This window comes from Prunus mume, linkage group LG2 (assembly GCF_029339155.1).
Source record: "Prunus mume cultivar Tortuosa linkage group LG2, ASM2933915v1, whole genome shotgun sequence".
NCBI lineage: Eukaryota > Viridiplantae > Streptophyta > Magnoliopsida > Rosales > Rosaceae > Prunus > Prunus mume.
Genome location: NC_142699.1, coordinates 2,808,698 through 2,835,254, shown reverse-complemented (window position 1 = coordinate 2,835,254; position 26,557 = coordinate 2,808,698). Strand labels below are relative to the sequence as shown.

The window sequence follows — 26,557 nt, the reverse complement described above, 5'->3', positions numbered from 1 at the left end:
ACTAGAGGCCTTACAAGATTCGATACGTGGTCACCGCCTTCCAAACGGAGCACATCGTCTGACAAATGTCCCTGCCAAAGAAATCAAGTTTGCAATTTCTCTCTGTTTCTCTTTCCTTCTTCTTCAGGTATCTTCGTCATACTTCTTTGAATATGTTGGTTAACATGGTATCAGCGCCCTCAATGCTTCTCTCTGTTTCTTTCTCTCAATTTCAATTCTAGGGTTTTCTCTCTGCTTCATCATGGGTTATTTTTCATCCATCAAGATTGTTGGCTTGCTCAGTATGGTTACCATTCGTCTCGGTGACAACAATTTCTTGAAATGGACTCAATGCGAATTGTTCATCCACAACACTCGATTGATCAGTCCGAACAAATGCGTCATTGCTCCGTCCTGCTCCATCATCCGGCAGTGCGTCATGGCTCCGTCCTGCCTCATTACCAGTTCCCCCAAAAAAATCTAGATACGGTTCCACTGCTAATTGTTCATGTATAACACTGCCCCTGAAAAATGCGTCATCAACTCCCCCTGAAAAATCCCGATTTGTTTCCAAATCATACAAATGAGGATCCGGATTATCCATATTTTCCTTCATGACTTTGTCCCATTCTAGATGAACCCCTGTCTTCTTCACTCTCACAAAATCAACTAGAGGCCTTACAAGAATGGAGACTTGGTCCCCGCCTTGCAAACGTAGCACATCATTTGACAATTGTCCCTGCCAAAGATAACCGTCTTCACGTTCACTCCAAGTTAAAACCGAGCCAAATGCCATCCGGATGTGCAAAGCAGTTTGTTTGGTAAGATTTCTAACGATAATGCCAATGTGACCTTGATCATACCAATGAAATAAGAATTTTGAGTAAACGAAGCATATAGTCAACCCTTCTAAATCACGACCCATGATTCTTCGAGGAACTTCAAAGAAGACGATATTCTGCACATCATCGTCCAACTCGAACCACTCAGGAATATCATAAATTCCATTGAAAAAAATTCCACCATATCCGGAAGAAGTCCATCCCTATATCATGTAGAGCAAGATTTGTATAGGCATTACATTCTTATTCAAGTGCACGTGCGTATATCACATGCGTCTGTGTGTGATAGAGAGAGAAACAGATTGACCTGTTGGATGTTGTTCCTAAAATCGGCAGTCAGATTGGTGCAGCTTTCCATATGAATCCTTGTCATGGAGTTTAATGACTTATCCAAGCCTGGAACCTCAGTGAGTTTGAACGAATCACTTAGATACAATTCTCTTATATTTGACATTTCTGAAAAATCTGGCATTTTTTCCAATGCAATGCAGCCATCTGCTCGTAAGAATTTCAAATTTGTTGGTAAATCTGGGATTGCATGAAGATTTACGCAGTCATGTAAAGACAAATCTTGAAGCTGTGAAAGACGACTGAGGCTTGGTAGGCTGCAAAAGTAATTGCCGTCAAGATTTAAATGTACTAAGGAAATTAGGCTACCGAGATCCTTGAGGAATGCATCATCAGTTAAACTGCAGTTTGCAAGAGCTAATTTTCTTAAAGAGCTTAAACTTTGCAATGAAGGAAGCAAAAGATTTGTTGATGGCAACCCTTTCACAAGACATAAAACTTTCAGTTTCTTCAATTTTAATATGGAAGATGGAATTTGTCTGATGGCTGTGTAATCCGCTTTCAGAGTTGTCAATGATACCATGTACCCTAAGCCCTCAGCCAAAGTTTTAAAACTTGAACAACAATTCAGTATAAGAGTTTCAATAGACTTGGATTTATAGAAATTCACTGGGAGATCCTTTAGGATTCTGCAACCTTTAAGATTTACCAAAGAAAGTCTTCCAAGATCCCCGATGGATGAGTGAACCTCAGACAAACTCTCACAGTCTTCCAATATCAATTCCTCGAGATTTGGGAGTTTTGAACAGTCTGGTGATTTTGTTAGCCGACGGGAACCACTGAGATTAAGGATTTTCAAATTCTGATGCAACTGTTACACAAAAACAAAATTAGAATGGAAATTAAAATCCAAAAGGAAGGTCTCTGATACAGAAATTAAACCAAAATGAAGAGAGGGTGAAGTATGATATATGTATAGAACCAGAAGGAAAGAACCAGAGAAGTTGAGATTATTATACCTTGCAATCCTTCCAGACTATTTTGAGTTTGCTATGCCGCAGGTCTAAAGCACCTAGTTTTGGTTGCGTAGGAAAGTCATCTGGTATGGACTCTAAAGGAAAATAATGCCAACACAACCATATTAACTTTTTGGGAAAATCTTTGTACTCTCCAGTGAGCTCTACGTTGCTGAGGTGGAGTAACCTCAGTTTTTTCATCTTGGTAAACGCTTGTGCACTGAATCTGTTCAAATCTAGATCTGAATCTACATCCGAATCTACATCCAAATCCAAATGTAGAGCAACTCCTTCAATTTTTTCAGTTCCCTGTTAACAAAAGATACCGAGTTAGAAAAATGATTTACAAAGATGAAAATCCGTGTATGTATTAACCAAAAGGTATAATTAATAGTTTGTGTTTGCAATCAAAGCACATATTTTTTGTTGGTTATGCCAAATTGAGCTTGATCTTAATGGATATAATATAAGAAATGGCAATGGGGTCTAGCGAAGTGAAAAATGGTATAAACTTGCAGACTAAGGTCTTAGGTTCAAATGGCACCTGTGAAAAATGGTATGAACTTACAGACTTGGTAGTGTAGATGTGTAAAAACCCCCTCTTTTACTTTGATTTAGATTATCGCTTGTACTAAACAAAAAAAATAAAGAAATGGAAAAGGACATTTTAATTTATTATAGACACGAGACACATATGCTTCTCTTGCATGATGCATTCTAAAACTTTACTGGGAAAGTACTTACAGATTCATCGCTCAACACATCTTTTACGTCTTCACGTTTCCATAGTCTACTAAAATTTTCAGGGTGACCATCGGCATTTTCATAAACGATCTCTCTTCCCATGTCTCGAAGCAAATCATGCATCCTCAGCTCGTTTTCCTCACTAACAGTTACAAGGCACCGTTCAATGAGGACACTGATTCCTATCGTTGCAGAAAAGCCACATCCATCAAATATTTGTGTGACATAGTCCCTGTCCATTCCAATAAAGAAACAAGATATATCAAGGAACATCTCTCTCTTTGTATGATCAGGTAGCCCGTCATAGCTTATTCTTAGTATTTTTTGAATATCTCCATCAGGACTTCTTTCCAATTTCTCCAAATGGCTTTCCCACTCTGCTATGGGTCTTTTAATCAGAAAAGACCCCACAACTTCAAGTGCTAGAGGCAAGCCTTGACAGTAACGAATTACACGTTTTGAGAGGTCAAGATATTCTTGATTAGGATAACCACTTTCAAAGGCATGCCAACCAAAGAGCTCTAGAGCTTCTTTTTCATCCATTTCTTGAGCCATATATATGCCATCCACTCCGACTTGCTCTAGCAAATGTTGATTTCTTGTTGTTATAACAATTCTACTTCCAGGACCAAACCAATCACGTTTTCTAGCTATTGCTTTTAGCTTCTGTACTTCATCTACATCGTCAATTATGACAAGTGCTCTTTTACGGTGAAGTCTGTCTTGTATCATAGTGATCCCTACATCAACAGAATCAACCTTTATGGGGTCCTTGCTTTTCAAGATATCATTTAGAAGTTTTTCTTGCAAACCAACCAGACCAGTAATGGGTTCGTTTGCAATTACTTCCCTCACATTTGCAAGGAAACTCCTACCTTCAAAGCTACCTTCAAATTTGTTATAAATGGCTTTGGCAAGCGTTGTTTTCCCAATGCCGCCCATCCCCCAAATACCAATCATGCGAACAACATCCTTAGAACCTGAATTTTCAATATCTAAGTGATTACGCAAAACCTCCAGCCGAGAAGTAATTCCAACAAGGTGTTCGATGTCTAATTGGTATTTGCTGTACAAATGCTTATTAACCTCCCCAAGAATTTTCTTGATAAACTTTGCTTCATGCCTGACAATTAAACAAAGAAGCAGAACTACGAATCATTCGATGTGGAACAAACTACAAGGTTAAATTGAATCCCTAACTTTATAATTTAGAATCAAGATATAATTAAGAATATGGGGATTTAACATTATCAAGTAAGAAAGAATGCATAGTTCAAACCAAACCAAAACGAAACGAACAAACAAACACCAAAGTTCAAAGTCAAAAAGAAAGAATGCATAGTTAAAACATAGTTGGAAAAACAAAAACAAAAAGGACAGAACATTTTTAAGGAGATGATATAATCCAAGGAACAAGAAATTAGTAATTACCCATTGTCAGCATTTTTAAGATCTTCCCCACACAAATCTGCAGCTTGAGTGAGAGCATTTCTCCACCGCTGTACCTTTTCTTTCTCATGTTTACCTTCACAGATGCCCGCTTCATGTTTCCCAAATGCTTGTGCAAAACTACCAGTTTGTTTCCGGACATCTGAAGCATCAACATTATAGAACAATGGAATAACCTGTTGCCCCAATCTTTCTCTACACTCCATGATCTTCACCAGCTCGTCAAGACACCAAGTGGAATCGGCATAACTCTTGGAGAAGACAATTATGGAGATCATGGACCCGTCGATTGCCTGCTCCAGTTGGGTTTTTATAAATTCCGCTCTTTCTAGCTCGTTGTCGTCAAGAAAGGTGCTGATTCCAGCATCAGATAATGCTTCGTGGAGGTGGCCTGTGAAGCCCTTGCGTGTGTCTTCACCTCTGAAGCTCAAGAACACTTGGTACTTCCAACGTTTTGATGAGGAGGATGGTGAGGATGAAGAGGAGGCTTTATGGGCTTTCCTGGCATCCATTAATTGATACTGGTTCAGATTAGACTAACTACAAATTGATACTGCCTTCCGATCCGACTTGAGCAGAAGAAGTTCTCATAATTAATTATTTTTTTTACAAATTTATAAATAAACCCAATCCTAGACATGTATTTATAAAAAAAACCCAAGCACTATTTAAACATAGAAACACACCCAAAATCAACCCCAAAGTCAACTTTTTGGGTGTGTTTATAAATGAGTTTTGAGTGTGTGTAATGATGGGTTTTGGGTGTGTTTATAAAGTGTTTTGGGTGTTGGGTTTTTTTATAATTTCAACCTCCATTTTGGGTGTTTTAGTGAAACTCCCTATTTTTTTCTGGGCAGTGGTTTGGCCTTGAGCATGTTGAAATATAATCCTTCTACTGATTTCTTAGAGCTGAAGTCATTTTCTATTTTCTGTTAAGTCTATTTTAAATGATGTAATGAGAACCATTAGATCATAGTCTAGGTGGATTCTCTAGCTTAGATTTGGTATGACACGTGTAAGCACCTAATAGGGTGACAGTTGTAATTCTGTTAGGAGAGAATCACATTTCTCTCTCTGTCAGACACACTATGTAAGCTGCAGATTGTAAGAATTCAATAGAACAGTGCCTTCCTCATTTCTCTTCATTCTCTCTAGCTAAAATCTACAGAAAATACACCTCTTCCTAATCTGAAAATACATATACAAACTAAGAATTCTAACATGGCCTCAGAGCCAGGTTCGATTGTTTGTTGGGCGTGAATCTGTGAGAATCGAGTGGTGTTTGGTCAATGACGTTGAGCTCACTCAAAATTTCACGAAGCTTTTCTAGCTGCGTCGATGTCTAACATGGCAGGATCAAGCTCTTCGAGCTTCGTACACCGTTTTCAATGGAGAAAACTATGAGTTTTGGAGCATTCGAATGAAGACCATTCTGAAATCTCATGGACTGTGGGATTTGGTTGAAAATGGTTTTGATGCTTCAGATCCAAAGAAAAAAAAAGGAAAGGAAGAAGGATCTAAAGCTGCTGAAGAAGAGAAGTCTACATCGGCTGAGATTTTGATGAAAGATGCTCGTGCACTTGGACTGATCCAAGGTGCAGTCTCAGACCAAATTTTTCCCAGAATAGTGAATGAAGAAACCTCAAAAGGTGCATGGGATATTCTGAAGCAGGAGTTTAGAGGTGATAAACAGGTACGAAGTGTGAAGCTACAAGGCTTACGTAGAGAGTTTGAATACACTCGTATGAAGGATAGTGAGTCATTCTCTAGTTATGTTGCTAAACTATTTGATCTAATTAATCAAATGAAAAGTTATGGTGAAGAGTTACCTAGAGAAAGAGTTGTGCAGAAATTACTTATTAGCTTGCCTAGATCTTATGACTCTATATGTTCTGTGATTGAGCATTCAAAGGATCTTGACACTCTTGAAATTCAAGAAGTGGTTGCGTCTCTCAAGAACTTTAAGCTCAGGTTGGATAGGCACACTGAAAATTCCACAGAAAAGGCTTTTACTAGCCTGAACATAGAGAGTAAAAGCTCTAAGAATGGAAGTTCTTCTGGAGGTAACAAGTCTCAGAGGAACTGGAAGGGAAATGGGAAGAATTGGAATAACAAGTCCAATTCTAATCCCAAACCAAATGCATCAAATGATGGAACTAAAACACCTTGCAAGCACTGTGAAAAACTGCACTATGGCAAGTGCTGGTTTGAAGGAAAACCAAAATGCAGAGGATGTGGAAAGTTTGGTCACATGGTTAGAAATTGCCATGAAAATCAACCTGTGCAGAAGGTGAATTATGCCAATCAGGTTGAAGTAACTGGAACATTGTTTTATGCATGCAATGCCGTGACAGATGTGAAATTGAACAATTCTTGGTATGTGGACAGTGGTTGTAGTAACCACATGACTGGAGATGAAAGGCTATTGATAGATATTCGAAGGGATGTAACTTCCAAGGTGAAAATGGGGACTGGAGAGACAGTTCAAGTTGTAGGAAAAGGCACACTTGTGATAGAAACCAAGACAGGCAGAAAACACATTCAAGAAGTGATGTTGGTGCCTGGTTTAGAAGAGAACTTGCTCAGTGTTGGTCAGATGATGGAACATGGGTATTGTTTAGTATTTGGAAAGGGAATGGTGACAATTTTTGATGATTGGTCACTGCAAAATCCTATAGCTAAGGTTCCAATGACTATCAATAGGTGTTTCTCTCTCACAATGGTACCTGCTACTCAGTTGGTGCTGAGAGCAAGTGTGACTCACAGTTTGCAGACTTGGCATAAAAGGCTGAGCCATCTTAATGATCAAAGCATCAGGATGTTGGCAAATCAAGACATGGTTCATGGACTGCTTAGTCTGGAGAAGGATTTTGCAGTTTGTGAAGGCTGCAAGCTGGGAAAGCAGCATAGAGACTCATTTCCTGCAGAATCTACTTGGAGAGCTCAGTGTCCACTTGAATTAGTCCACACTGACATCTGTGGTCCTATGCAGATTGCATCAATGTCAGAAAACAGATATTTCCTGCTATTCATTGATGACTATACAAGAATGGCTTGGGTTTATTTTCTCAGAAATAAATCTAATGCTTTTGAATGTTTCAAGAAGTTCAAAGCAATGACAGAATTGCAGAGTGGACACAAGGTGAAATCACTTAGAAGTGACAGAGGTGGAGAATTTATGTCAAATGAATTTCTTGCATATTGCAGTGAGGCTGGAATACAAAGGCAGCTGATCAGTAGCATATTCCCCTCAACAAAATGGAGTTGTTGAGAGGAAGAACAGGACTGTAATTGAGATGGCAAAGTCTATGCTACATGAAAAGAGACTTCCATATGAGTTTTGGGCAGAAGTTGTTCATACAGCAGTCTATCTTCTCAACAGGTGTCCTTCTAAGTCTCTTAAGAAAATGACACCATTTGAGGCCTTCACAGGAAGAAAGCCAGGTATTGCACACTTGAAAGTGTTTGGATGCCTATGTCATGTGCTTATTCCTTCTGTTTTGAGACACAAGTTGGAAGAAAACAGTCACAAATGCATTTTTGTGGGCTATGGATTGTGTGAAAAAGGCTATAGACTGTATGATCCTAAGACTAGAAAGATTATCTTGTCTAGGGATGTCTATTTTGATGAAGAAGCCTCATGGAAATGGGAGAATCCTAGCAATGCAGATGTGAGAATGCCTATGCCAGATGGAAATCAAGGTACTGCAGAAATTGAACAGAGGGTATTAGATGAACAATCTCAGTTTTTGGATACTCAAATGCAGATGGAAGAAGAAATTGCACCTCATGGGGAAGAAATGCTTGATGAGACTCAAAGTTTTGATCACACACCTCACAAGTGGAGGAGTATTAATGACATCATGACACAATGCAACATGTGCATTGTAGAACCTGACAGCTTTGAAGAAGCAGATTTGGATGAATCATGGAGAAGTGCAATGGAGGCTGAATTCGAAATGATTAAGAAGAACAATACATGGAAATTAGTTGACAGGCCATTTGACAAACCAGTAATTGGTGTTAAGTGGGTCTACAAGGTCAAACTGAACCTAGATGGTACTGTGCAGAAGAATAAAGCTAGGCTTGTGGCTAAAGGCTATTCACAGAAGCCTGGAATCGACTATAATGAGACATTTGCCCCTGTGGCAAGACTTGACACCATCAGAACCTTGATAGCCCTTGCAGCACAAAAGGAATGGAACCTATTTCAACTGGATGTGAAGTCTGCCTTTCTCAATGGCATTCTAAAGGAGGAAGTTTATGTTGAACAACCTCAAGGATATGTTCAAGAGAGTAAGGAAACCAAGGTGTACAGGTTGAACAAGGCTCTATATGGACTGAAACAAGCCCCAAGGGCCTGATATGATGAAATAGATGCCTATTTCAACACTGCAGGTTTTAAGAAGAGCTTAAGTGAAGCTACTCTCTATATCAAAACAAGTGACACCTCAGGTATTATCATTGTCTCACTCTATGTAGATGACATTATATATACTGGAAGCTGTCCTAAAATGCTTGAAGAGTTTAAACAAGATATGATGCAACACTATGAGATGACAGACTTGGGTCTGTTGCACCATTTTCTTGGCATGGGAGTGGAACAAACTGATAAGCATATTTTCATTCATCAAAAGAAATATGCCATGAAAATTCTTGAGAAGTTTGGAATGAGAGACTGCAAGTCAGTGACAATTCCATTAGTGGTGAATAAGAAATTGTGTAGAGAAGATGGAAGTGAAGCAGCAGATGAAAATGAATTCAGACAGATTGTAGGAGTCTGCTTTATCTGACTGCCACAAGACCAGATGTCATGTTTGCATCTAGCTTGCTTGCTAGGTTTATGCACAATCCCTCAAAGAAACACATGGGAACTGCTAAAAGGGTGCTGAGATACATACAAGGCACATTAGATTTTGGAATTGAGTTTGCAAAGGGGAAAACAGCTACTCTAATTGGGTATTGTGACAGTGACTGGGCTGGGAGTGAGGATGATATGAGGAGCACCTCAGGATATGCCTTCACACTAGGCTCAGGCATGTTCTCTTGGGCTTCCATCAAGCAAAACACAGTTGCTTTATCTACAGCCAAAGCTGAGTATGTGAGCGCTGCAGAAGCAACTTCACAAGCTAAGTGGCTCAGATTTGTGCTTGAAGATTTTGGTGAAGAACAGGTAGAAGGGACTCCAATTCTATGTGACAACACCTCTGCAATTGCAATGACAAGGAATCCAGTTCATCACCAAAAGACAAGATACATCAGCAGGAAATTTCATTTTATAAGGGAAGCCATTCAAGCAAAAGAAATTGAACTGGTGTACTGCAAGACAGAAGATCAGATAGCAGACATTTTGACTAAGGCTCTGCCTAAAGATCGGTTTGTGAGGTTGAGAAGCTTGCTTGGAGTGAAATCAGCTAAAGGATTAGAAGGGAGTGTTGAAATATAATCCTTCTACTGATTTCTTAGAGCTGAAGTCATTTTCTATTTTCTGTTAAGTCTATTTTAAATGATGTAATGAGAACCATTAGATCATAGTCTAGGTGGATTCTCAGCTTAGATTTGGTATGACACGTGTAAGCACCTAATAGGGTGACAGTTGTAATTCTGTTAGGAGAGAATCACATTTCTCTCTGTCAGACACACTATGTAAGCTGCAGATTGTAAGAATTCAATAGAACAGTGCCTTCCCCATTTCTCTTCATTCTCTCTAGCTAAAATCTACAGAAAATACACCTCTTCCTAATCTGAAAATACATATACAAACTAAGAATTCTAACAGAGCAGCAGATGAATGACGAATTATAGTAATTTGTTCCAACCGGAGACATAAACAAAGACAAGACTAATCTTTCTAAAGCAAAAAAAACTCGAAATTATTGAACTACCCTAAGTCAAGGTCAAGGCCTTCGAACGTTTCATCCAATGAAGCAAAAGTCCCTACCCTAGGTTAGCCATCGACCCCTTATCTCTGTCCTCTCCCCCAAATATCCATCTCATAAACACCATAACCACCACTCAAAACCCCAACCCACATGGATGGACAGTGAAGACTTCTTCAATGGTTCTCTCAACTTTTACATCTAAAGAAAAGAAATTTGGATTCTAAAAAGATAGAGAAGTACTCATGAGAAGGAAGCATAGAGAGAAGAGAGAAATAAATATAAATAAAGAAGACGAAAACTTGGGAAATAGCAAGAAGAAAAAAACAATAGTGCCAGGAAAGAAGAAGAAAACTATGCCAAGGAAAGAAGAAGAAAACAAGAATAGGAAAAAGATAGAGAGGAATAAAAAAAACAAAGTGAAGACAGGGAGATTCGGTGATAGAGAAGAAGAATAATAAAAAACAAAGTGAAGTTACGTGGGTGTTTTGTTTTCTTAATATGAATTGTGATACAAAATTACAAAATTATCCTTCTTAATGGGTGGATAATGAATATTCGTGAATGGACCCGACACGACCCGTTAACTTAATTTAACTTTCACACAAGCATGTGTTGGTGTGACGATGTGAAATATCTGGAATCTGAGATGTTCTTCCATAACCCATCATCCAATTTTATGCTTCATGGGGAGATATGAAGTGAAGAGCATAATTGGAGTAACTTGGAAAACAAAGAAATTCACCTCTGTACAGAAATGTTCGATCGTCCCCAGTCTGGAGCATAAGATTGCTCTCTGCCGAAGAGCAATCAATCATCCATTCACATCGATCAATCACCTGACTCGATCCCTGCAAATATGTTTCTTATTCGAGTCTTACACTTACGAACAATACATAACGACGAGATAAAGACCCATATCTAACTCAATAGTACCAATGAACCAATCTCTTGAGCATATCCTTAAGGTAACTACTCCTACTACACTTGTGAATTTAGAGGATAAATATATTGGATACCAATTACCTTTCAGGCAGAATCATGGAAAGCCACCAAATCGTTATTCACCTGATATTGGTAAGACATCAAAGTATCTAATTGCGAATCATGTATATACTAAGAAGCTGTCTGAACCACTCAAGGCCTTTGTGCATCAGTTGTCTATTATTCATATCTCAATCAAGGTTGCTGAAGAATTTAAAGATCATAAGTAGGTTCAAGCTATAAAGAAAGGGATGAAAGCTCTTGAGAAGAATCAGATTTGGACATTGGAAACTTTACCACAAGGAAAAAACACTGTTGGATGTAGATATGTGTTTACCATAAAACACAACGCTGATGGATCTATCGAGCGATACAATGCAAGACTTGTGGCGAAAGGGTACACACAAACTTATGTGTAGATTATGAAGAAACTTTTGCACCCGAAAATGGACTTATGTTCTCAAAACATGGTCATCTGAATATTGATGGTTACACAAATACAGATTTGGCAGGAAGTATAACAGGTAGGAAATCCACAGATGCAGATGATAGTTTTAGAGGAATCACGTTAAGTGCTAAGATGAAGAAGAAAAAGGCAATTGGAGGATAAAAAAGAATGACTTAACAAAGGGAGAAGAAGGAAATATAGTGTAGAATGATTAAACAAATGGGAAAGCATGCAAATGGTTACATTTGATACATTCTCTTATGATACAGCGGCACTCAAGTAAGGATGGTGGAAAACAAAAATCATGAACCACCAAGCCCCGTTTAGTCTAAGAATACCCGAAACTTGGCATAAAAGATATGATAAAATACTCAAACTCGTTAATTCTAAGAATACCTAGATTTTGAGCAAAGATGAGAGAACACTCTCTTTGTTTTCAATTTCAATTATCAACAACCACTCCCTTGAGAAATATGAGCATACAAGTATTTAAAAACTTAATCTCTCATCTCATACATTAAACTAGCACCTAAATTAATTAACCCGTTAATCCAGATACATTAAGCCTCATCCAAATAATTATGACTCTAGTTATTCCATTCCAAATACATGGAATTTATTAGAAGCCAAAACAAAACGTTCATGCATTGAATTTATTAGGGGGATTCACTATTATACCAAATATAAGGGCTCAAATTATAAAAATGCCTCATATGAAATGGACTTTATAAATACACCCAAAACTCATTTAAAACATAACAATGAGGCTTTTAACTTCTTGTAAATTACAAAACTGTCATCAATTTCTTAAAACAATCTCAACCCCAAAATCTCATAAAAATATCCAAAACACTCAATAGGCATTAAAATAATTTAATAATTAATATTAAATTCAATAAGGTCAACTGTCATTTTTTAAGTTTATTTATAAAAATTTAATGGTGTAGGATTTATTTATAATATTAATGCTAAGAATTGGTATATTACTAAATATCTCAATTTATTAATGCTTTTGATTCAAATGCCCCATAAACTTTAATGGCTCTTTATCTGCATCATCTTCACTCATCAAGAATTTGTGAGTTATCCTTCTAACTTTTTGACAATCAACATTCACCGTTGATTCATCCAAAAACAAGCTGGACAAGTGCTTTTTGATGTCCACGTGGCAGAATAATCATGAGGATTAGGAACCAACGGTAAAATGCAATTCTGCTTGGGTTCAATGATTTTTTGCTCATCCCAATCCCAATTCTCAAAAGGAACAGCCGAGAGTCATTCAAAGATATTGATTGACAAAGAGACAAAAATAATCAAATATATGGCTGTTGATTTTTATCTTATTTTGGCATTGAAGAAGAATAATCCAAGCCCAAAAGGGTTTTCTCACCACCACTTATCTGTTAGTGGTGAGTGGAAGAATTCTTTTCCAATTGTAATTCTTCAAATATCTCAAGTGGCCATCATCGGATCTAAAGAGAGGCTCGTCGAATCTAGAGTGAGGCTCGTCGGATCTAAAGAGAGGAAGGTTGGCTGGGGCTGGAGATGGGGATGGGGGTTGGATCTCTGTCAATCTCCCTCTCTCTGTGTGTCTTTGTCTCTCTCTGTCACTAACTATCTATCTCAGTCTCTCTCTCTGTTTAGCAGATGTGGCTGGTTGCGCGGCGAGGAAGGGGTGTGGCGGCCGAAGCTATGAACACGCGGAGGAGGCATGGGTGCCTTGATAAATTTTTGGCACAGTGATGAGATCATTTTCCCTTCTGTTTGGTCGGAGAAGAAAGTTTATGGATGGTGGGCGATGGCTAGGTGGTAGAGAGTGCTCCACTACACCTCAAACCCAATCAGAATCCAATCTTGATAGTAAGACCGCAATATGATCATCTTCAATTCTCCTGCCACATCAAATGATCAGAATCCAACCAAAATGACAATGATGATGCGTTATAGCACGAAAATAATGAAGAAGATGATTATCTGGATGATGATGACATGGATCCTGATGCTAAATGGCCACTCATAGAGTGTCATGGCTCGAGGATGATGATGATATGGCAAATACACGTGAAAATGAAAAATGCATACAACCGTATCTAGTATGAAATTAAGAGCTTAGGTTTTCGAGTCATTACTTATAAATATCATCTTGTAGAAGAGATTGATATGATTTTCTTTTTATTATACCATAAAATTTGATTATCTGTGATATATTTAAGCTTTTTTATGTTTTGAAAAAAAAAAATAGTATTAATTGGCTTTTCAATACACATAAAAAGTTGCAATTTAAAATGAGTCATTCTATTTAGACTCATTAAATGTCTAAGTATACCTGTACGTCTAAGTTTATCCAACAATTTTGTAAATAAACCATGCCTTCTTCGAAAGTGCCTCTCAGTATTAATCGTACTGAGCTACCAATAAAACGCACCCACTTTTTACTACAAACAATAGCCAACGCCCTTCTCATGCTATTAGTCAGTTTTTTTCTTTCCTGTTTTAGAGATGCTATTGATACTCTTAAAAATTCATCATGCACTCATAAACATATAGGGTAAATTGCTCCTTTTTGTTTTGTTTTATACAAGTGATATGACGTCAAGTGCAAAGATAAATGCTCTTTACTACTTGAGTTATAAGAATAAATTACACTTAAAAAAGGAGTATATAATTGCTCTCAACGAGATCTCCTCTCTTTTTTAGTTAATTTTTCTTTTATACTATACCCATTTAATATTGTGTAAAATTGAAAATAAAAGAACTTAAATGTGTAGGATTACAGCATCTCCAATAGCCTCTTCAACAACTTTGGGATACTCAAATAAGTGAGCCACATCATAAAAAATCTCTCCAACAACCTTTTCAAACTCATTCATCAAATGTGCAACCTTAATAAGTTGATTTTGGCTCTTCAAAACATTTAATTTTACTTTGAAAAAACAAAATCTATTTTGAAAATGTTAAAAACATGCATTTTTTCTTTTCAGATAATAAATACATAAACAATTTTATGTTGTTATCTATTATTGTCTAGTATTAGTTTTTATATTTTTAATTTTAATATTACTAATATTATCATTATTGATGTTGTTATCACTATTACTACTATTATAAATTCTCGGTTTGTTGGGGATGGGGAAGACCCACCTCCAAAGCCATCCTGCCATATATACACCTACCTATTCTGTCTCTAATAAGACCCCCACCTCCAATTCTTCTAATTGATGACCAATATCATAGGGAAAAAGAAAAGGTGAGAACCCAAATCTCAATACATTATATTAACATGAGTTCCCTCTATCATTTCAAATGGCACATCAATAATCAGAGTACTTCATTTGATATTAGGTTTTTGGCTAACCAATTAGCTCGTTTTGATGCTAATAAAAGTCTTATATAAGCTTACACAAACAAAGAATGAGCTCAAAGTGGTTTTCCCTTTGAACACAGAAAAGAATGGAGACTGGCTTTATTGTGCCAACAAATAAATAATAAATAATAATTAAGTTGATAAATCTCGTTGCTCAGTTAATTGCAGAACAAATTCGGCGAATTTCACCATTTGTGGAAGACTTGACGCCGATATTACTCATCTTCACCATGGACCTTCCGAACTCTACGTTGAAATTCAATGCTTGCAATCCTCTCACACCCAAAAAGCGTTGAACAAAACTTTTAGTGGAGGCATCGGTCCATAACTTCTGATCCGACTCAAGTATCCCGCGACCATTCTGCAAATTTCTAAAGAAAGTTGCATCAAACTGATTTGCACTGCCCACGTCCAGATCAACACGCCTGGTAGCGTCGCCATTTTGAGGGCAAAGTGATTGCAGTTGAGAAAGGAAGAGAGGGTTGATGGTTGGGTCAGCGCCATTTCCAGTTGTAGTGAAGTTGTACAATCTGTACCTAAAGAATTGGCAAGCTGAAGTGCCAATGGTGTGTCCACCTGGTGACAAACGAATAAAGAAAGTTAGTTGGAAATGGAAATACAAAACCAACGATGCATGATATCCTTGATTTGATTCTATTTATTAGTGATATGAATTAGTGCCGGCTTACCAACAAGCGTGACAAGATCTTGAGTGTTGAGACCCAATGCTTGGAATTTGGCTTTTTGTACATCAACGGAGTCTCTAAAGCCAGGCAAATTGGAAGTCTCAGATGCCGATGAAACCCTTCCATCTCTTCTTCCAGTAGGCACATTCCAACTGAATCCCTTGGTCTGCAACAAGAAGTCAAAGTAATTTTTAATTAGCACATGGTTATTAATAACTAGATACATAAGCATGCATGCATGTATATATATTTACTTACGAGAACCACAGAATCACGAGCAGCAAGAGCAAGAATATCCGCACAGGAAACCACCCCGGGGCATGCAGCTTCAAGCTTAGTCTTTGCATCGTCGATGACTTCCCAACCTCTTAAACCGCGGTTAGGTGCGGCTGTTTTCTCAGTGTTTGCTCCGTCGAGAAGGATGGAAGCATCGCAACCCTGGACAAAGCAGTCATGAAAATGCATCCTTAGTAAGCCAGGAGCAACGGAAGGATTGGAGTTAAAATGATCTTCGACTGTTTGCTTGACAATCAACTCTGCTCTTGGACATGTACGTGAATAGAACCCTACACGAACAGGAGTAGTAACTTGGCCTTGCCCTTGCACAATCAACAAAACAAAGTACACACTTAATGATACAATTGAAGACGAAAAGCAGTTTTTGCGGTACATAATTTTGGTGCTCTGATCAAGATTCAAGATTGAGATTGAAGATTGAAGATATAGGTAGATAGAGTAAGAGAAAGAGTATGAGAGTATGAGAATCGAAAGAGTCTCCACTCCAGGTATATTTATAGAGCTGGCTGGTCAATCATTTAAACGCGGAGAGATCTGATATCCATGATCAGACGGTAAACAAAGACGGCCATGAAAATGGGCCAGCCAGCCAGAAGAGGAGAAAATCAAAATTCAATTCATCTGGTACATATTACTTTTCGCTTTAACATTATTTTCCTGTCGTTTTGCATGCAGACATTTTCTTTATAATCACGTGGTCTTTTGTCAACCATGCAAAAATAAAATAAATAAATTCATGTTCTTAGTCAACTGGGTGCCTTTTTGAGCAAGTCGTTGTCAACCACTGATCACTTTTCTTTCTTTTGGTCCGCACTCAGCTCAGCACCTAATTATTTCTTTAATTAATCACCGTCGTATAAGATAAAGTGGGGTCACCATGAAATGATTAGGATTTTCTTGGATAATAATATATTCCAATTAATTAGGTTGGTAACAAGAAATGGTGGAAAATGTATTCTTATAAGTAATGTCCTCGGCCCCTGCTCTGCTCCCCCGTATATTATGTTCAAATTACTTTAACACCAATACGACTTATTAAAAATAACAAAATAATAATTACTTGTGGTATGTTGGTATATGCTTGGTTTGTTATTCTAGCATGCAAATATATGTATTTTCATTGTTTTTGTTTCATAGATGGCTTGTACATTTTAAGTAAAGAAGAATTTTTTCTACAAATATTTTATTTTTTGTTTGAATGCTAAATTTTCTGATATAAGCGATATTGATAGAGGAGAATATGAGCACATGACCTCGAGGGGGTAAATGCTTGACTTCTTGAATATTTGTCACTCTTATAAATATGTAATTGGTTGATAAAAAATTTATCTGTGGTAGGGGAATTTGATGCCTTAAGTGCTTTATTCTTTGATTTGCTTACTTACTAGGATTTGCATGTCTCAACTTTGTTTAATTTTTAACCAACTAGCTATACTGCAGGGATTTTATTTATTTATTTACTTTTACGTTCGCGCCTTTTGGGAAATTTTTATTTATTTGTAAAAATGACTTTTTATATTTTGATCTTTATTTTATTTTGGGATTTACATACACATCAAAAAACTTGTAATATATACAGATAATCTAGAGAACCAAGAAGATATATGAAAGTCTCATAATTGGGAATATATGGCTTTTAATTAGACACAAATTAACTTGCACAAAAGAATGAGCTCAAAGTAGTTTTCCCTTTGAAACACAGAAGACAAATGGAAAGTGGCTTAATTGTGCCAACAAATAAATAAATCTCAATTAATAAGTTAATAAATCTCCATGGTCAGTTAATTGCAGAACAAATGCGGCGAATTTCACCATTTGTGGCAGACTTTATGCCGATATTACTCATCTTCACCATGGACCTTCCAAACTCTAGGTTGAAATTCAATGCTTGCAATCCTCTAACACCCAAAAAGCGTTGCACGAAACTTTTAGTGGAGGCATCGGTCCATAACTTCTGATCCGACTCAAGTATCCCGCGACCATTCTGCAAATTTCTAAAGAAAGTTGCATCAAATTGATTTCCGCTGCCTGCGTCCAGATCAACATGCCTGGCTGCGTCACCATTTTGAGGGCAAAGTGATTGCAGTTGAGAAAGGAAGAGAGGGTTGATGGTTGGGTCAGCGCCATTTCCAGTTGTGGTGAAGTTGTATAGTCTGTACCTAAAGAATTGGCAAGCTGAAGTGCCAATGGTGTGTCCACCTGGTGACAAAACAAAAGAAAGTTTGTTGGAAATGGAAATACAAAAGCACCGATGCATGATATCCTTGATTTGATTCTATTAATTAGTAATGAATTAGTGCATGCTTACCAACAAGCGTGACAAGATCTTGAGTGTTGAGACCCAATGCTTGGAATTTGGTCTTTTGCACATCAACGGAGTCTCTAAAGCCAGGCAAATTTGAAGTCTCAGATGCCAGTGAAACCTTTCCATCTCTTCTTCCAGTAGGCACATTCCAACTGAATCCTTTGGTCTGCGACAAGTCAAAATATTTCATTAGCGCATGGTTATTAATTAATTAACTAGATATATAAGCATGCATGTATATATTTACTTACGAGAACCACAGAATCCCGGGCAGCAAGGGCGAGAATATCTGCACAGGAAACCACCCCGGGCACGCAGTTTCAAGCTTAGTCTTTGCATCGTTGATGACTTCCCAACCTCTTAAACCGAGGTTAGGCCCGGCGGTTTTCTCAGTGTTTGCGCCGTTAAGAAGAACAGATGCATCACAACCCTGGACAAAGCAGTCATGAAAGTGCATCCTTAGTAACCCAGGAGCAATGGAAGGATTGGAGTTAAAATGAGCTTCGACTGTCTGCTTGACAATCAACTCTGCCCTTGGACATGTACGTGAATAGAACCCAACGCGCGTAGTAACTTGGCCTTGCACCATAAGCAAGGTGGTAGCCAAGCCAACCAAAACAAAGTACATAAACAATGAAATGGAGGAACAGTACTTGTGGAACATTTTTGGTGGTTATTTTGATCTTGGTTTTGCTAAATCAAGGTTTAGAGAGAGAGAGAGAGAGAGCTAAAGAGGAGTATGAGACTGGAAGTGTTTTGTGTCTAAGTATTTATAGTGTAGGGTGGTCAAATAAATAATTGAACGCGGAGAGAGGAATTCAATCAAATTATGAGCCAACCAGAAGAGGCATATTGACAAAGTCTTTGGTTGTTTGCATGGGGGCGGCTCCGGTTCACAAAGTCAACCATATATTCTCCTTTGAAGGCCTTCATGCAGAAGTAGACAAGGTTCCAGTTGTCACTATCTTTATCTTAATTTTTTATCCCGTTATATATCTTTATGTCTATTTATATTATATATTTCTATAAAATCACATGCTCTTGGTCCACCATGCGTACATAGTTGATTTTGTAATTACAACGGACATAGATTGATATATATTTACTTTTTTAATTTCCAAATCACCGCTACATATGATATAAAGGGGTCATCAACGAATAATTAGGACTAACAAATCACGCTCATCAAGGTTTGTACTTATCAAGAAATTGGGAGAGGTTGTTAGGGCGATATAGCAAAATGATATATTTGATTTGTTGAGGTCTGAGGCCAGAATAATATGATGCTTGATTGCTTGAATATAATTTAATGTGTGCTGAATAGTTGGGTTATATCTGTATGTGCTTGTTTGACAGGTGGAAGTTTTGGAGAAATGTTCAATTCTGAGAGACTTTGCCGAATTTTTGGCGAAGTCAAACTTGAAAGAAATTGAATTTTGAATTGAGGGGCAATTTGGTCATTTGTGCCCAGCACCTGCCAAGTGTCGGACACGCATAGTATTCGGCTCGGATTCCAAAGTGAATTTAGATCGGGTCCTGTCACATTAAGCCTCATCCAAATAATTACAACTCTACCTATTCCATTCCAAATCCATGAAATTTATTAGAAGCCAAAACAAACCGTTCATGCATTGTACTTATTAATGCTTTTGATTCAAATGCCCTATAAACTTTAGTGGCTCTTTATTTGCATTATCTTCACTCATCAAGAATTTGTGGGAGAATAATCATGAGGATTAGGGCATTTTGCTTGGGTTCAATGGTTTTTTGCTCATCCCAATTCCAATTCTCAAAAAGAACAGCTGAGAGTCATTCAAGGATATTGATTGACAAAGAGACAAAAATAATCAAATATCTGGCTGTTGATTTTTATATTATTTTGGCATTGAAGAAGAATAATTCAAACCCAAAGGGGTTTTCTCACCACCACTTATCTGTTAGTGGTGAGTGGAAGAATTCTTTTCCAAATGTTATTCTTCAGATATCTCAAGTGGCAATCATCATGTCTTCCTATTACAAAATTGGGCAGAAAGAAAGAAAGGTTAACTACATAAAGTACCCAATTTTTAGGGGTTGTTTTAAATTAGCACCAAACCTTTTAAATTTTTAATAGGAATACCAGGCCTTTTGTAAAATATACAAATTAGTCACTCTGTTAGTAGACCATTAGTGGAGGCGTTAAGTGCTTACATAGCTGCTCTGATGTGGTTTTTTTTTTTTTTTTTTTTGATATGGATACCACGTGAATTAAAAAATAAATAAAAACACTCTATTTTTTTAAATTAATTTAAAATTTTAAAATTAAATATATAAATAATTAAAATAACATAAACTTAAATAATTTAAAATAATAATAATAAAAGAACTACCTCATACCCCATCCTAACCAATACCCACCATATCCACCCACCCCCAACCCACGCAACACCAGACCACCAACCAACCACCACCGTTGGCTCTCTCTCTCTCTCTCTTTCTCTCCCCCAAAAACATGGCCCACAACCTTCGACGACGAACCCAGCCGTCACCTCCATAGAGATAAATTTGTGGGTTACAGCGGGTGAAGAACTTGGTGCTAAAATATGAAAAGCTATGAGAGAATATTTGTTTGTGGGAATTTTCTGTATTCTTCTCCTTGTAGGAGGTCATATTTATAATACAACAAAACCTGAATGGGCAAATAAATAATAAATTCCTAAATCTATTTACAGTAGGAAATCAGGAATTAAAGTAAATCAATTACAAATAAAATAGGAATCCTTGGTGTGTAAGGAAAGTAAGTTAATATCCACAAGTCACACCAACACTCCCCCTCAAGTTGGTGTATAGATGTCGCCAATGCCCAACTGATCCAGTGAATTGTGGAATGCTTTACTGGAAATCGCATTTGTCAAAATATCCGCCAATTGATCCTCGGATTTCACAAAAGGAAACTGAAACACTTTAGCCTCAAGCTTCTGTTTGATGAAGTGTCGATCCACCTCAACATGTTTAGTACGATCATGCTGAATGGATTCGTGCAATGGCTATAGCAGCCTTGTTGTCACAAAAGAGATTCATTGTAGATGTAGGTTTATACCCAAGTTCAGTAAGCAACTTTCTTAACCAAAGAAGTTCACAAATCCCTTTAGTCATGCCTCTGAACTCGGCTTCTGCACTGGATAAAGCTACTACATTTTGTTTCTTGCTCCTCCATGTCACCAAATTACCTCCCACGAATGTGAAGTAACCCGATGTGGATTTTCTATCTGTTACATTACCTGCCCAATCTGCATCTGAATAACCATCAATATTTAGATGACCATGCTTTGAGAACATAAGTCCTTTTCCAGGTGCAAACTTCAAATATCTAAGTATCCGAAGAACTGCATTCATGTGGTTTTCACTCGGAGAGTGCATAAATTGACTGACAACGCTCACTTTGCATAAGCAATGTCTGGTCGAGTATGTGACAAATAGATCAATCTTCCCACTAACCTTTGGTATCTTTCTTTGTTAGTTGGAACTTGATTCGGATATTCTCCAAGATGATGATTCTGAACAATAGGAGTGTCCGCAGGTTTGCAATCTAGCATTCCTGTGTCTGTCAACAAGTCCAAGACATATTTCCTTTGAGAGAGAAATATGCCTTGCTGCGATCGAGCCACCTCAATTCCCAAGAAATACTTGAGTCCACCTAGATCCTTCATCTCAAACTCTGTAGCCAGATAGTCTTGTAGCTGTGATATTTCCTGTTTATCATTCCCATAGTAATAATCATATCATCAACATAAATTATTAATGATGTTACCTTCCCTTTCCGATGTTTCAAGAACAAAGTATGATCTGAGTTGCACTGTTTGAAACCATTGTTCTTCATTGCCATGGTGAACCGTCCAAACCATGCACGTGGTGACTGTTTCAACCCATACAATGCTTTTCGTAGCCTGCAAACTGTTCCGGTCTGAGTAGTATTATAACCAGGAGGAATGTCCATACACCTCCTCCGTGAGTTCGCCATGTAGAAAAGCATTCTTTACATCAAACTGGTGTAGTGGCCAATCCAAATTAGCTGCAAGGGACAATAAGACTCTGACGGTGTTTAACTTTGCAACTGGAGCAAAAGTTTCTTCATAGTCTATACCATAGGTCTGTGTGTAACTATTTGCTACAAGTCTTGCCTTGTATCGCTCGATAGATCCATCTGCATTGTGTTTTATAGTAAACACTCATCTACATCCGATAGTCTTTTTTCCTCGTGGTATAGTCTCCAATGTCCAAGTTTGATTTTTCTCAAGAGCTTTCATCTCCTCTTTTATAGCTTGGACCCATTTAGGATCTTTCAATGCTTCAGAGACCTTGGTTGGAATATGGATAGCAGACAACTGATGCACAAAAGCCTTGAGTGGTTCAGACAGCTTCTCAGTAGATACATGATTTGCAATTGGATACTTGGATGTCTTGCCAATATCAGGTGAATAGCGGTTTGGTGGCTTCCCACGATTTTTCCTAAAAGGTAATTGATATCCAATAGTTTTATCCTCTAAATGCACAAGTCTAGTAGGAGTAGTTACCTCAAGAATATTCTTAGGAGATTGGTCTGTTGGTACTATTGAGTCAGAGGGGGATCTTCATCTTGTTGTTCTGTATTGTCTGTAGGTGTGAGACTCGGATCAGAAATATCTTTGTATGGATCAGGTGGGTCAGGTAATTGATCGCTATGAATGGGCGATTAATCGCTTTTCGCAGAGAGTAATCTTGTGCTCCAGACTCGGGATGATCAATCATTTCTGTACATAGAAGAATTTCTTCGTTTTCCAAGTTGCTCCAATTCTGCTCTTCATTTCGTATCTCCCCCTGAAGCGTAGAATTGGATAATGGGTCATGGAAGAACAACTCAGATTCCAGAAAGGTCACATCTAAAGTGACATAGGTACATCGGGTAGGAGGGTGATAACAACGGTAGCCTTTCTGATGAGTGGCATAACCCACAAAAACACAACGAAGCGCACATGGATCAAGTTTGCTACGTTGATTTTTGTGGAAATAAACGAAAGCCACACATCCAAAGATTCGGGGTGTGAGTACCAAAACAGAGGGTAGAGGTCGTGTTGCGCAAGCACCTGTAAGGGAGTTTTAAAGGTCAATACACCAGAAGGCATGCGGTTGATTAGTGAACTGCAGTGACAATAGCATCATCCCAGTGATGGCGAGGAACATGAGCGCCAATCAAAAGTGCTCGGGCGGTTTCAAGAAGATGTCGATTCTTTCTTTCAGCAACACCATTTTGTTGCGGTGTCTGAGGACAAGTCGTCTCATGGATAATTCCATGTTGTTGGAAGTAAGTCTGAAAGTCATGCTTGACAAATTCTCCACCATTGTCGGAGCGAAGAATCTGGATTTGAGCATTAAACTGAGTTTTCATCTGTTGGTGGAATGATGAAAACGGAAAACACTTCGTTTTTATTCTTCAGCAAATAAAGCCATGTCATCCGTGTACAATCATCTATGAATGTGACAAACCATCGAACACCAGAAGGAGCAGTGATAGGTGAAGGTCCCTAGACATCAGAGTGAATTAACGTAAATGGAGTAGTACACTTGTTCGTACTCAACGGGTAGGGCACACGGTGACTCTTAGCCAAAATACAAGTATCACATGTGAAGTCGGAGTCCTTGAAACCTGAGAATAAATCTGGTATAAGATGCTTCATATAACTAAAAGACGGATGTCCCAATCAATGGTGCCACAACCAAATTTGCTTTTGTTTGCTATCAAAGGGATGCGTCGCACTGTTAGCCATGTCAGAACTGAAGTCATCGACATAATATAGCCCCCCTCTCTTAGTACCACGACCAAGAATCTCCTTAGTGTGAATATCCTGAAGCAAATAAAAACTCGGGTAAATAAGTACACAACAATTCAATTGTTCAGTAAGTTGACTAACGAACAACAATTTAGTGGATAAAGATGGAACAAGTAAAGTATTAGACAGTGTGAGAGAGGATGAGAGTGCAACATGCCATCACAGGATAAGTAACGCCATTGGCATTTGCAATCTGAGTTCGTCGAGGTTGTGTAGTATTCAGAAAATCATCAGGATCAAACGTCATATGATCAGTTGCACCGGAATCAATTATCCAACTCCTGGAATCAATCTTATCGGAAGTATGGAATCCATAACCAGTACCATTACTGGTCGTATTGCATTGTCCTCGATTTTTAAGAGTAGCCCACCAATCGGGGTAGCCATGCAATTTAAAACAAGTCTCACGAGTGTGTCTCGGATCACCACAATATGCGCAATCTAGTCCATGTGTCGGTGTCGTTAATCGAGAAGTCATAATCTATGCAGCGGAAGATGCATAGGATACAAGTAGAGTAGGAATTCGGATCGAATCGAGCCTGAGTTCGGGCGAGTCGAGTCGAAATCGGGATCGAGGTCTGAATCATAGACAAATTCGGGGTTGTGGTCATCATCGGAGTTGGGGTCGAGGTCCGTCTTCGGAGTAGGGTCGGGGTCGTCGTCGTCATAGTCGAGGTCGGGGTTGGGGTCGTCAAAATAGGATCCTGATTCCGGATCGGGTTCGGGGTCATCAAAATAGGATCCTGATTCAGGATCAAATTTGGGGCCAAAGTCTGCATCTGTAGGAGCTGAGCCATTTGGGCACTCAACTCAGCTATAGTTGGTTGAGAAGGAGAGAAGGAGTCGATGGTGCTACCTCCATGAGGGTTGAAAAAATCATCAACCCCCATAGCGGCGGCGGGGGTTTGAAACTAGAGTCAGCAATTCCAAGATCGCCGCTATGATACCATGCTAAAATATGAAAACTATGAGAGAATATTTGTTTGTGGGAATTTTCTGTATTCTTCTCCTTGTAGGAGGTCATATTTATAATACAACAAAACCTGAATGGGCAAGTAAATAATAAATTCCTAAATCTATTTACAGTAGAAAATCAGGAATTAAAGTAAATCAATTACAAATAAAATAGGAATCCTTGGTGTGTAAGGAAAGTAAGTCAATATCCACAAGTCACACCAACACTTGGCGACGAAGAGATGGTGTGGCCTTGGCAACAAACACGAAGACGACGAATCTAGAGTGAGGCTCGTCAGCTCTAAAGAGAGGAAGGTTGGCTGGGGCTGGAGATGGGATGGGGATGGGGGTTGGATCTCTGTCAATCTCCCTCTCTCTCTGTCACTATCTATCTCAGTCTCTCTATATATTTAGCAGATGTGGCTGGTTGCGCTTCGAGGAAGGGGTGTGGTGGCCGAAGCTATGAACCCGCGGAGGAGGCATGGGTGCCTTGATAAATTTTTGGCACAGAGATGAAGTCATTTTCCCTTCTGTTTGGTCGGAGAAGAAAGTTTATGGATCGTGGGCGATGACTAGGTGGTGGAGAGTGCTCCACTACACCTCAAACCCAATCAGAATCCAATTCTGATAGTAAGACCGCAACATGATCATCTTCAATTCTCCTGCCACATCAAACGATCACTCCCAAAACCGATTCTGATACATCATACAAGAAAGGATGCGGAAGTGCCTCCAAAGATAAAAAAAATTTAATCAGAACCAAAGGAAATAATGAAGAAGATGCGTTATAGCAAGAAAATAATGAAGAAGATGATTATCTGGATGATGACGACATGGATCCTGATGCTAAATGGCCACTCATAGAGTCATGGCTCGAGGATGATGATGATATGGCAGATACACGTGAAAATGACAAATGCATACAACCGTATCTAGTATGAAATTAAGATTATTACCTAAATAATTTTTGGGAGGATGCATGTATTTCCGTATCCAATATTACCTACCTTGGCACAAGAGCTTAGGTTTTCGAGTTATGACATTGACTTATAAATATCATCTTATAGAAGAGAATTTATATCACAAAGAGTTGTTAAGAAATCCTAGCGGTCATCTCTCTCTCTCTCTCTCTCTCTCTCTCTCATAATCTCTTATCACTATTCTTCTATCTGGATACCTGAGAGGCTTCACATTTGTTGAGCAATTGAGTCTTTAAGGGTAACTTTGAGGATTTGAAGAGAAACTCAATTTGTGAAATAATAGGATTGAGATCCGCTCTCGTAATAAAGGTAATCAATCTTGAATTATTGTACTTGTTTACATATATGTATATGTGTATCATTCACAAGTTCACAACTATACCATTGGTTTGTGGAAAATGAATATTTTAAATTATCAATTTTATTTTTTTATTTTTTTTATTTTATTTTTCACTTTAGCAAACAAAATCCAACAATTTTGTAAATAAACCATGCC

The 26,557-nt window shown here is 38.2% G+C and overlaps 3 protein-coding genes across 5 annotated transcripts; all 3 read right to left on the bottom strand.

Annotated features, from left to right (window-relative positions):
* Window positions 1–102: 102 nt before the first annotated feature.
* LOC103319251 (disease resistance protein RPV1-like) lies at window positions 103–4,910 on the bottom strand. Of its 3 annotated transcripts, XM_089045306.1 has the most exons (5): window positions 4,301–4,906; window positions 2,870–3,992; window positions 2,129–2,434; window positions 1,129–1,980; window positions 103–1,024 (listed from the first exon to the last, which is right to left on the bottom strand). In XM_089045306.1, the coding sequence occupies exons 1-5, from the start codon at window positions 4,828–4,830 to the stop codon at window positions 254–256; spliced, it is 3,582 nt and encodes a 1,193-aa protein (XP_088901432.1). In that variant the 5' UTR covers window positions 4,831–4,906; the 3' UTR covers window positions 103–253. The 3 variants fall into 3 exon arrangements, with proteins under 3 accessions (XP_088901432.1, XP_088901433.1, XP_088901434.1); XM_089045307.1 differs by having other exon boundaries at window positions 842–1,980; window positions 4,301–4,910; XM_089045308.1 differs by lacking the exons at window positions 103–1,024; window positions 1,129–1,980; window positions 2,129–2,434 and having other exon boundaries at window positions 2,653–3,992.
* Window positions 4,911–14,881: 9,971 nt separating this feature from the next.
* LOC103319188 (peroxidase N1-like) lies at window positions 14,882–16,432 on the bottom strand. The gene is made up of 3 exons (XM_008220711.2): window positions 15,938–16,432; window positions 15,683–15,845; window positions 14,882–15,569 (listed from the first exon to the last, which is right to left on the bottom strand). Exons 1-3 carry the CDS (start codon window positions 16,349–16,351, stop codon window positions 15,148–15,150), a joined length of 999 nt encoding a protein of 332 aa, XP_008218933.2. The 5' UTR covers window positions 16,352–16,432; the 3' UTR covers window positions 14,882–15,147.
* Window positions 16,433–17,645: 1,213 nt separating this feature from the next.
* Window positions 17,646–18,999, bottom strand: LOC103319187 (peroxidase N1-like). The gene is given in 4 exon segments (XM_008220709.3): window positions 17,646–18,175; window positions 18,285–18,447; window positions 18,533–18,585; window positions 18,588–18,999. Coding segments are annotated over 4 exon segments (996 nt in total). The 5' UTR covers window positions 18,946–18,999; the 3' UTR covers window positions 17,646–17,753.
* Between the last annotated feature and the right edge of the window lie 7,558 nt (window positions 19,000–26,557).